Source organism: Muntiacus reevesi, chromosome 1 (genome assembly GCF_963930625.1).
Source record: "Muntiacus reevesi chromosome 1, mMunRee1.1, whole genome shotgun sequence".
In the NCBI taxonomy this organism is placed as follows: domain Eukaryota; kingdom Metazoa; phylum Chordata; class Mammalia; order Artiodactyla; family Cervidae; genus Muntiacus; species Muntiacus reevesi.
The window spans coordinates 45078179-45090394 of NC_089249.1; the positions used below are offsets into that span (position 1 = coordinate 45078179).

The 12216-nt window shown below is 40.3% G+C and overlaps 1 protein-coding gene across 1 annotated transcript in view; it reads left to right on the forward strand.

Annotated features, from left to right (window-relative positions):
* Positions 1-12216, forward strand: part of LOC136167792 (pregnancy zone protein-like) — a 58894-nt gene that overhangs the window by 38286 nt on the left and 8392 nt on the right. The window contains exons 17-25 of the mRNA XM_065935365.1: positions 1389-1475; positions 3017-3213; positions 3603-3831; positions 4708-4834; positions 5035-5156; positions 5754-5805; positions 10584-10667; positions 11202-11378; positions 11669-11756. Coding sequence (XP_065791437.1) covers positions 1389-1475; positions 3017-3213; positions 3603-3831; positions 4708-4834; positions 5035-5156; positions 5754-5805; positions 10584-10667; positions 11202-11378; positions 11669-11756 — 1163 coding nt within the window. The remainder of the gene's footprint in view (positions 1-1388; positions 1476-3016; positions 3214-3602; positions 3832-4707; positions 4835-5034; positions 5157-5753; positions 5806-10583; positions 10668-11201; positions 11379-11668; positions 11757-12216) is intronic.

The window sequence follows — 12216 nt, forward strand, 5'->3', positions numbered from 1 at the left end:
AGGCATGGAGAACTTTGTACACACACAGTCAGTCAGTCATGAATTTCTCTGGCGCTTTAAGAGCAAGGGGTATACTTTTAGGGCCCACAACTTTAACCAAGTTGATCCCAAAGCTAGTTGTCACCATCATATATCCTCTCAGTGATTCTCAGAGATTCCAATATGTGAGAAAAACAGAGCAAACATTTCCCACAGAGCCTCTGACATCCTTTAAAAAAGTGAATAGTCTGTTGGCAACCACTCTAACTGTCATTTCACAATAAATGAATCAGCAAATGACTGAATACATAAAGTAAAATACTTCGGCCAACTGTTTCAGTGCAGTAAAATTTCAGGTGAATTGAAAGTAGCTGTTCATAAAGAAGAATTTACGAAACTTGGAGTAGAAACATTAGCATGCCTTAGGTACATTAGATCAAATGTGTATCTTTAACTACAGTTAGGCAGAGTTATAAAAGGGACGTTTTTAGCTCCACCAAAAAGGACTATACCTTGAGGAAGTCATGCATTGTACTGCTGTGGAGGTCTGCCCCTTAGCTGAGAGCAGTTTAAACCTCCCTTTTCTGGAGCCTCCAGAATCAGTTGGTGGTGGAGGGAGAGAAAGAAAGCTCTTTATTAACTGTTAAATGTTTCTTTCTGACTTCTTTCTCCCTGTTCCATTCCACTGCCACCACTGACAACTGTGCCTCAGAGTCCCACAGTTTCCCAAGCACTCTTAGAGGACAGCAAGTAGTATTTAACTATGACTAATACTGAAGAAGGAGGAAGTCTGTAACAGGAATCAAGGAATCAAGCTACTGTGGATGTATGCATGCATGTTTTGCATGAAGTTTCAGGATAATTAAAACTGAGAAAGAAAAAAACAAAAGGATAAATCACAAAAGGGATGAGTTGAACACAGATATTCAGGCAAAGGCATATTTCCCAATAAAACAAAAATAAAGCATAGTGACTGACTATGAAGAACATTCTCCAATATGCAACCCTACAATTTCGAATGAAAAGAAACAAAATACTATTCTCTGCAACAAAGTTAATGTGTGGTTTGAGGCAGGGGGAGGAAAGGGAGAAAAACATCCAGAGCTAAAATACTCAGTTTCTTGGAGGCAAAAGATAATTAAAGGAGCACCAAGCATACAGGAATCAAAATTCAGAAATAAGAATCAGAAGTAGATTCTAATCCCAACTCCCATTCATTAACTGGATGATCTGGACTCTCTGTGACCCTATTTTCATTTTTATGAAATATGTCTCCTCTCCATTGGGTGGAATTTTCATGATAATCCTATGAGTTCTATGTATAATGTTAGGCATAATACAAATGTAAGAAAATATTCCAGTCTCCAGACTGGATTGCCAATATATTTTAATAATTATTTTTCTTCCAGTCTGCAGGATTAAGTATTTTTACCAACTCAAAAATCCACAAGCCATATTTCTGTCAGCCGCTTTCACCATATCCAGGAATGCCTATGATCTATGCAAATGGTAAGGGTGAAAGTTATATATCCACTAAAATAATAGAAGAAAAGTAATGCTTTGCTGGGTTGGGAAAAAAAGCCATTTTCTTAAGTACTGAATGTTATGACTCTGCAGCAATTTCTTGGTAAAATTTCCTCAAATAACTTTTTTCTCCAGAAAAAAAAATGAAACATTATGATTTCTCTGTCTCTCTCTAATCAAAATTAAATACAGTCTTGGTACTTTAAATCCTCTTTATCTACTGTGCCTTCAGCATCTGAATTAGTCAAGATAAGATAAATTATATCACCTTAGCAAACAAATCCCCACATGTCAGAGTCTGAGCACCTAACAGTTTAATGCTCTCACAAAAACTGCTTGTGAGACCAGGAGCTGTTCAAAACACCTCCAATGGTCAAAACACTGACCAATCATTGTCAAGGAGATTCATTCAGCTTTCATCTTGTGACTCCATCTCCAGCATGCCTTTGAAGGTTACTATCTTGGGGAAGAAGAAGTAGATATGCACATGACTTTACGGCCAGCTATGGAAGTGGCACAGATCACGGTGCCCTACCCGCCTGGGATCTGAGAAATATGAACGATTATATGGATATTATTTGCCTCTGTCGTTCTTTTACGGAAGTCAGTGATTCTGACAAGTTGAATAATAGAATAGAATAATTCAGCTTTTGGCAGATATACTATTAGTCTTCTTGTGTGTCTCAAGTATACATAGAAAAGAGGAAAAGTCAAAAAGATTCTATTTCCTCTTCTGCTGCTAACAGAGACATTTCTCTAGGCATGCTGAGATGCCTGCGAATCCTATTTCCCCTGTGCTGTGTGATGCACTACATCGCTTCGGTCGTGTCCAACTCTTTGTGAGCCTATAAACTGTAGCCTGACAGGCTCCTCTGTCCATGGGATTCTTGAATATTGGAGTGGGTTGCCATGCCCTCCTCCATGGGATCTTCCTGACCCAGGGATCGAACTCATGTCTCCTATGTCTCCTACATTGGCAGGCAGGTTCTTTACCACTAGTGACACCTGGGAAGCCCATAAGCAGTATGTGCTGTGCTGTTCTTACTCACTTAGTCATGTCTGACTCTTTGAACATAGACAGTAGCCCGCCAGAGGCTCCTCTGCCCATGGGGATTCTCCAGGCAAGAATACTGGAGTGGGTTGCCGTGCCCTCCTCCACGGGGTCTTCCTGACCCAGGGATCAAACTCAGGTCTCACACATTGCAGGTGGATTCTTTACCATCTGAGCAGTGTAGGGGGGTTTAAACTACTCTTTATTTTTCCTTTTACCAGTTGAAAAATCAGCTTAGGGAGAATTATATTTATTTTCATTTCTAGAGAAAAATACATTTACCTCTAAACTATTTCATGAAGCAACAGGATTAACCTTCCAATAAGTCAAATAGATGAGTAAACAAAGTAAGAAGGTGGTAGGGTAAATTGTTCTAATAAAAGACGTTCCCTGAGTGTATGACCTTGTTCTACTTGATACATAAGGCGGCTCTGAGAAACCGATGATAAAACTCAGGCTTACATTCGGCCCTCTTGTTTCTCCACAGCTCCCCCAGGTCCACCAGGCCCCGTACAAGCAATGGCCGGTCCTCCAGTAGGTGGAGCTGCAAGGTTACCTTATCCATTGAATGCAAGAGACGACTCTTCAGCCATGAAAGTGAAAGAAACAATCCGGAAGTATTTCCCTGAGACCTGGATCTGGGAGTTGATACCACTCGAGTAAGTTGTCTGCTGCTTGGGATTGAGTTCGTAGGAGGCTTTGAATCCTCCTCGACAATTCTGGTGTAATCGTAGGGCTCCCAGTCCTTTCTGTTCTGCCCCACCTCTTTTCTGATAGATGTGTAGATTCATAATTCATTTATCTCATAGCTAAACAATGCAATTTTGTTTTTCTAATTTGGTCCTGAGCTACTTCAAACAATAGAAAGCCACCCTTGACCCTAAAAAGAAAAAAATAAATTTCAGAGACCTCTCTAGGAGCACCAAACTTTATATCAAATTTAGTATTTATCACATTGGGTTTCTAAAGTGTCATGCTCTAGAGTCAGCTGTGGTCTATGATTTAAGAAAAGGAATTCATTGACTCTCGTCTTTTTTCCCCTCTCTAGTATATCAGGCAGACGTGAGTTGGCAATACAGGTCCCTGACACCATCACGGAGTGGAAGGCCAGCGCCCTCTGCTTGTCTGAAACAGCAGGGCTTGGCCTCTCGCCCACCATCTCTCTCACAGTCTTCCAGCCCTTCTTCCTGGAACTCACTCTTCCCTATTCTGTGGTTCGAGGAGAAGCCTTCACACTCAAAGCCACTGTGTTCAACTATCTGTCCCATTGCATTCGGGTAAGGGCACTTGTCTGGATGTAACTGAAGGTAGAAGGAAGGAACACACCATTCATTTCCTAAATCTCCCCCAGGTCATCTAGTAAATCATAATTGAATACGATGTGGCCTAATTTTGGACTGGAATAGGTGCTAAGAACAAAACTCCCCAACAGGTCCGAGGTGGTAAGGTTACAATCATCCGGGCTTCCCTGGTGACTCAGATAGTAAAGAACCTGTCTGCAATGTGGGAGACCTGGGTTCAATCCCTGGGTTGTGAAGATCCCCTGGAGAAGGGAATGGCAACCCACTCCACTCAACCCAACCCACTCCAGTATTCTCACCTGGAGAATCCCCAAGGGCAGAGGAGCCTGGCGGGCTACAGTCCAGGGAGTCACAAAGAGTCGGACACGACTGAGTAAATAACACTTTCACTTTCAGGTGCTAAGAACAAAGCTCCCCAACAGATCCAAGGTGGTAAGGTTATAGTCATCGAGGACTCTATTTTGTTTGTGCATTTCTGAATTCAGATATTACTCCCACCTGATTGTTTTTTCACTCTAACAAAAGAAAAATATTGCACAAGCCTAAATCCTGAGTATTTATCCTGATTCCCGTCAGTTTTTCAGTGTCCTTATCAGTCAGTCAAGTTGCTCAATCGTGTCCGACTCTTTTCCACCCCATGAATCGAAGCATACCAGGCCTCCCTGTCCTTACGACAAACATCTAAACTGCAAAATACCTGACAGGATTTACCTTGCCTGAACAGCTTCTCAAAGCCTCTCACTAGTATGCACTGTCCCTTTAAGCTTCTTTCCCCTCCGCCCACCCCGACACCCCGTTACTGACCTTTTGCCTGTGTTCTTTCTCCAACTCGTGGGTGGGAATGGGGGACAGGTGAGCGTGCAGCTGGAGGCCTCTTCTGCTTTCTTGGCCATCCCAGTAGAGAAGAATGAAGAATCTCACTGTATCTGTGGAAATAAGCAGAAAACCGTGTCCTGGGCTGTGACCCCAAAGTCACTGGGTGAGTGATACGGTGTTCACAAATCCTACTTCTTTTGTTGTAATGATTGCTCTCCACTCCCACTCAGATGCATGTTTTTCTCTCCTTCGTTGACAATGATCAAAGGGAAGAAAGCAATTATATATATTGGAGAGGCTTAAAATGAAGAAACCATTCAATATAGGATCACTGTTTAACTCCTTAAGAATCTTATTCCCCAGGAGAGGTGAATTTCACAGCTACTGCAGAAGCCCTGCGGTCTCAGGAACTATGTGGCAGTGAGGTGCCTCACTTCCCAGCACTTGGACAGAAGGACACCGTTATCAAGCCTTTACTAGTTGAGGTATGCAGGTCTAATTTCTCTGAGTCTCAGAAGCTTTATTATGGAAATCGCATTATCTAACATGTTTGTGGCAGTGACATTTCATTCCCATGAATATGAATATGTCCACAACTCAAGCTTTCACTAACATTTTTTCTTCTAAAATGATTGCTTCTTCTCTGATACATTATCACTTCTCTTTTTTTTTAATTCATTTTTTAATTAGAGAATAATTGCTTTTCTATGTTGTATTAGCTTCTACTGTACAACAGTGTGAATCAGCTATATGTATACAAGTATCCCCTCCTTCTGAATCCTCCCTTCCACTCACCCCCCAAATCCCATCCCTCTAGGTCATTACAGAGCCCTGAGCTGAGCTCCCTACGCTATACAGGAGCTTCCCACTAGTTATCTATTTCACACACAGTAGTATATATGCATGTCAATACTACTCTCTCAGTTCGCCCCACGCTCTCTTTCCTCCCTGTATCCACAAGTTTGTTCTCTATTCCTTCCTTGTAAATAGGTTCATCAGTACCATTTTTCTAGATTCCATATATATATATATATATATATATGTATAACTTTTCTTCTTAATTTTTCTCTTTCAATACAAAGCCTGAAGGAATAGAAAGAGAAGAAACTTTCAACACACTTCTCTGTGCATCAGGTAAGTGTCAGAAATAGATAAAATTCTTATGTTAAGCCACTTACCAAAGTATATGATGTGAAATGCCCTTGGAGGCATGTTTTCTCTGGTGGAAAAAAAAAAAAACAAAAAACGGAAAGGATTATACTATCCCATGTGCAAATCGAAGGACATTTGATGGAGAACAATCTTTTCCTGATAAAGGCATCAAAAAGTTAAAGAGATTCACCTAAAAATTCTTGGTCAATAATGAGGACTAAAGCTGATGACTATCTGACAGGATTCTTTCCAATACACCTTGCTTCCCAAACTTCTTCCTACACAATTTTCCAAATATTGAAATATCTTTCTGGCACTAGTACTATTGGTTATTCTTAATAGTTTAAGTGTATTCATGTTTTTAACAAATTATTTTAAGAATTTTAGGTCATTAACATATAGAAAAAAACAATATTTAATGATTACCCTTAAAATTGCCATCTAAATATTCATACAGTCATTCAGAAAATGACTATTAAAATGTTCAACTCTGCACTATCTAAAATCATCTTGAGAACAATGCTTAGTGTACAGATGGCCTCTCTTCCCTATTTAAGTATCCCCTGATAATCTTAGCTAGTCACAGAACTTTAATAACTGTACCAGAGACCACAAAATGTATATATCTTTGGTTCATACCTCTTTCCTGAACTGAGACTCATGTATTCAACTGTTCCCTTATCATCTCCACTTGCAGGCTTGGAGGTCTGAGGTCTCTCAAAATTAGCTTGCTCAAAACTGAACCCCTGCAGGACTCGCTGCTTCTCCTACAATTTTGTCCATCTCAGATGATGGAAATCCTATCCTTCTGCTTGCTGGAGATAAAAATTTTGGAGTTGTTCTTTGTTATATTCTTTCTCTTTCACTCCACACCCAATCGATTCCAAATCTAGTTGGTTCTACCTTTAAATATTATTCAGAATTTTCCCACTTCTCATCATGTCCAGTCCTGCTCTAGACCTTTCTCTCTTGGATCATCTCAGGCACCTCCAAACTTGTCTCCTGGTCATCTCCCTCTGTTCTTCTATAGCAAGAGAATCATTGCAAACCATATTTCACACCATGCCCCTCCTCTGTTCAGAATCTTCCAAGAGTCTCCCATGTCCCTCAAAGTTAGAGCATGTCTCCAACCTCACCTACAAAGCCCTTCTACCCTTGTGACTTCATATCCTCTTACCCTGTCCTCCACTCACCCTGCTCTTCCTAATCTAATCACACTGGTGTCCTAAGCTGATCTTGGAACACATCCAGCATGCTCTCATCTTTGGTGTCTTTTCATGTTTTGTTCCATCTTCCAGCAAGTCTCTTCCCTTAGATATCTTTAAATTTTACTCCCTGATTTACTCAGTCTCCATCACTTATGATTTTTTTAAAACTATTTATATATTTATTTATTTTGGCTATTCAGTTCAGTTCAGTCACTCAGTCATGTCTGACTCTTTGTGACCTCATGGACTGCAGCACAACCAGGCTTCCCTGTCCATCATCAATTCCCAGAGTTTGCTCAAACTCATGTCTATTGAGTCGGTGATACCATTCAACCATCCCATCCTCTGTCATCCCCTTCTCCTCCTGCCTTCAATCTTTCCCAGCATCAGGGTCTTTTCAAACAAGTCAGTTCTTTACATCAGTTGGCCAAAGTATTGCAATTTCAGCTTCAGCATCACTCCTTCCAATGAATATTGAGGACTGACTGGTTGGATCTCCTTGCAGTCCAAGGGACTCTCAAGAGTTTTCTCCAACACCATAGTTCAAAACCATCAATTCTTTGGTTCTCAGCTTTCTTTATGGTCCAACGCTCACATCCATACATGACTACTGGAAAAACTATAGCTTTGACTAGACAGACCTTTATCAGCAAGGTAATGTCACTGCTTTTTAATATGCTGTCTAGGTTGGTCATAGTTTTTCTTCCAAGGAGCAAGCATCTTTTAATTTCAGGGCTGTAGTCACCATCTGCAGTGATTTTGGAGCCCCAAAATATAAAGTGTCACACTGTCTCCATTGTTTGCCCATCTATTTGCCATGAAGTGACGGGACCAGATGCCATGATCTTCATTTTCTGAATGTTGAGTTTTAAATCAGCTTTTTCACTCTCCCATTTCACTTTCATCAAGAGGCTCTTTAGTTCTTTTTCACTTTCTGCCATACGGGTGGTGTCATTCTGCGTATCTGAGGTTATTGATAGTTCTCCTGGCAATACTGATTCCAACTAGCATTTCATCCAGCCCAGCATTTCACATAACGTACTTTGCATATAAGTTAAAAAAGCAGGGTGACAATATACAGCCTTGACGTACCCCTTTCCCAATTTGGAACCAGTCTGTTGCTCAATGTCCAGTTCAAACTGTTGCTTCTTGACCTACATACAAATTTCTCAAGAGGCAGGTAAGGTGGTCTGGAATTCCCATCTCTTGAATTTTCCACAGTTTGGTGTGATCTTCACAGTTAAAGGTTTTGGCATAATCAATAAAGCAGAAGTAGATGTTTTTCTGGTATTCTCTTGCTTTTTCAATGATAGAATGGATGTTGGCAATTTGATCTCTGGTTCCTCTGACTTTTCTAAAACCAGCTTGAACATCTGGAAGTTCTAGGTTCACATACTGTTGAAGTCTGGCTTGGAGAATTTTGAGCATTACTTTGCTAGTGTGTGAGGTGAGTGCAATTGTGCAGTAGTTGGAACATTCATAGGCATTGCTTTTCTTTGGGATTGGAATGAAAACTGACCTTTTCCAGTCCTGTGGCCACTGCTGAGTTTTCCAAATTTGCTGGCATATTGAGTGTAGCACTTTCACAGCATCATCTTTAAGGGTTTGAAATAGCTCAACTGGAATTCCATTACCTCCACTAGCTTTGTTCACAGTGATGCTTCCTAAGGTCCACCTGACTTCACATTCCAGGATGTCTGGCTCTAGGTGAGTGATCACACCATTGGGATTATCTGGGTCATGAAGATTTTTTTTGTATGGTTCTTCTGTGTATTCTTGCCACCTCTTCTTAATATCTTCTGCTTCTGTTAGGTCCATACCATTTCTGTCCTTTATTGTGCCCATCTTTGCATGAAATGTTCCCTTGTAATTTTCTTGAAGAGATCTTTAGTCTTTCCCATTTTATTGTTTTCCTCTATTTCTTTGCATTGATCCCTGAGGAAGGCTTTCTTATCTCTCCTTGCTATTCTTTGGAACTCTGCATTCAAATGGATATAGCTTTCCTTTTCTCCTTTCTCTTTTGCTTCTTTTCTCAGCTATTTGTAAGTCCTCCTCAGACAGCCATTTTGCCTTTTTGCATTTCTTTTTCTTGGGGATGGTCTTGATCCCTGCCTCCTGTACACTGTCACAAACCTCCGTCCATATTTCTTCAGGCACTCTGTCTATCAGATCTAATCCCTGGAATTTATTTGTCAATTCCACTATATAATCATAAGGAATTTAAGTCATACCTGAATGGTCTAGTGGTTTTCCCTACTTCTTCAATTTAGGTCTGAATTCTGTAATAAAGAGTAATATGAGCCACAGTCAGCTCCTGGTCTTATTTTGCTGACTATATAGAGCTTCTTCATTTTTGGCTGCAAAGAATATAATCAATCTGATTTTGGTATTGACCATCTGGTGATGTCCATGTGTAGAGTCTTCTCTTGTGTTGTTGGAAGAGGGTGTTTGCTATGACCAGTGCAAGTTCTTGACAAAACTCTGTTAGCCTTTGTCCTGCTTCATTTTGTACTCCAAGGTCAAATTTGCCTGTTACTCCAGGTATCTCTTGACTTCATACTTTTGCGTTCCAGTCCCCTATAATGAAAAGGACATCTTTATTGAGTGTTAGTTCTGGAAGGCCTGGTAGGTCTTCAGAGAACCATTCAATTTCAGCTTCCTCAGCATTACTGGTTGGGGCATAGACTTGGATTACTGTAATATTGAATGGCTTGCCTTGGAAATAAACAGAGATCATTCTGTCATTTTTGAGATTGCACCCAAGTACTGCATTTTGGACTCTTGTTGATTATGAAGGCTACTCCATTTCTTCTAAGGGATTCTTGCCCACAGTAGTAAATATAATGGGCCAGGTCTTAGTTGGGGAGTGTGAATCTAGTTCCCTGACCAGGGATTGAACCCAGGCCCCCTGAATTGAGAGCATGGAGTCTTAGCCACTGAACCACCAGGGAAATACCTTATTTTTTAATCAATGAGTATTTAGATGCAACTTTCTCCCCACACCCTGCACTTCCTGGTTTACCTTGCCTCACTAGCTCAACCATATAAACACTCTGCTTTATTTTTTGTATAGAACTTATCAGTATCTAGCATACTAAAAATTTGTTATTTTATTACTCCCATCAAAATGAAGTTATTATGATGTCAGGGAATATCTTCCAAAAATTGCTATGTCACTGCACTTAAAACAGAATCTGGTACATAGAACACACTTAATACATATTTATGGAGTAAATATGATTTTTTTTACAACCACCAGCTGTAATAGAAGTTAACATAAAGAATAAAGAGAAGGAAATAAGTATAACATAAGGTATATGCTTATATAGAGATCTATAGAGACTTAGCACAAATATATATGATTAATATGAACTTCACTGTGAGATGAATTGTGGCTCTAGGAGAAACTTGGATTGCATCAAATAAGTTAAATAATAGCTAAGAAAAACGTGATGTTGGATCTTGATCACAGAGACGGAAAAAATGCAAACAGAACTAGAACATTTCTCTCATTTTTTCCCTCCCTTCTGTCTATTTGTCTTGTTTCATTAGAAACTGGAGAATCTGAAAAGTTGTCATTAAAACTTCCTTCAAATGTGGTTGAAGGTTCTGCCAGGGCAACATATGCAGTTTTGGGTGAGTCTCCCATCCCAAAAGAAGCCTCTGTCCATCCCTTTAACTCTTGTGCATGGGGTCTCCTCATCCCTTTCTAATGGAGTCCCTGAGTCTAGGCATTGGACTGAGAAAGCACCAAGGACCACACTGTGTATTAGTGGGAAAGGGGTGCTGATTTGATGCTGGGTTACACCTTAAACCTTGATATACTCTAAAGAGTAAGGAGAGTCATCTCTTTGTGTTCTCACCTTCAAGATATTGGCTAGATAGTGATGCTTCCTCCTAGAGATGAAACTAATCATTTTTTTACCAGATGTGTGACTCATCAGTAATGTACACCCTGCCACTTTGGTTTTTTCCTATTTTTCCCACCTTTGAACATCTATTGTTCCTACATTTCTCTTTCTATTTCTTGTTTTTCTTCACCTCTTATGCTTTCTGGTCCTCCCCTTTATACATGATTTGACTTCTCACTTAGCTAGTCATCTATTTTCCTACCCTAACATCAATCAGCTCTGAGTTCCTCTAAATTTTTTTCTGTATTTCATTCCTCAGGTGATATACTAGGCTCTGCAATGCAAAATCTTCAGAATCTTCTCCGGATGCCCTATGGTTGTGGAGAACAGAATATGGTCCTTTTCACCCCTAACATCTATGTTCTGAACTATCTAAATGAGACAGGACAGCTCACTGAGAAGATCAAGTCCAAAGCCATCAGCTACCTCATCAGTGGTGAGAGATTACTCCCAAGGAAAAACATTAATTGATTTCCTAAATATCTCCTCCAGTGAACTCAAATCCATGTCCCTTCAATTAAGATTTAGTAATTACCTTTGCTGTGACATCCAACAAGATGCCTCACTATACAACCAGAGAATTAAATGGCATCATCAAATCTTGGAGACTTTGTAGTAAAATAGTAGTTTCCCTGTGATTCCTCAGTGAGTTTTAAGGAAAAGCCTGATTCCTTCTCCAGTGTCTCTGCTATTTCCTAAATCTATGCAAACGTCCTTCTTCTTCAGGTTACCAAAGACAGTTGAACTATAAGCACAGTGACGGTTCTTACAGCGCCTTTGGGGATCGTGGTGGTAGAAGTCAGGGAAACACTTGGTAAGATAATTATTTCCATATGCTGTCTGTAGATCCAAGATATTTCAGATAACTGGAAGTAGCTCTTCTCTGATAACTGGACTTATTGTGTAGAAATTTGTTACCCTTTAAAAACCCACATGCGTATCATTGCTAGCGGAGGATCTCACCATTTCATGTATGAAAGCTCACTGTTCTGATAGTACAGTTGTTGTTTAGCCACTAAGTCATGTCCAACTCTTTTGGGACCCCATGGACTATAGCCCACCTGGCTCCTCTGTCCATGGGATTCCCCAGGCAAGAATACTGGAGTGGGCTGCCATTTCCTTCTCCAGGGGATCTTCCAGACCCAAGGGTAGAACCTATGTATCCTGCATTGCAGGCAGATAGTACAATAGATAGTAGTAAAATTAGGGCCCCCTCAAGCAGAAATATAAGGCATAAGGTGTCATAATGTGAAATGAGAGAGAGAGAAGTTCCT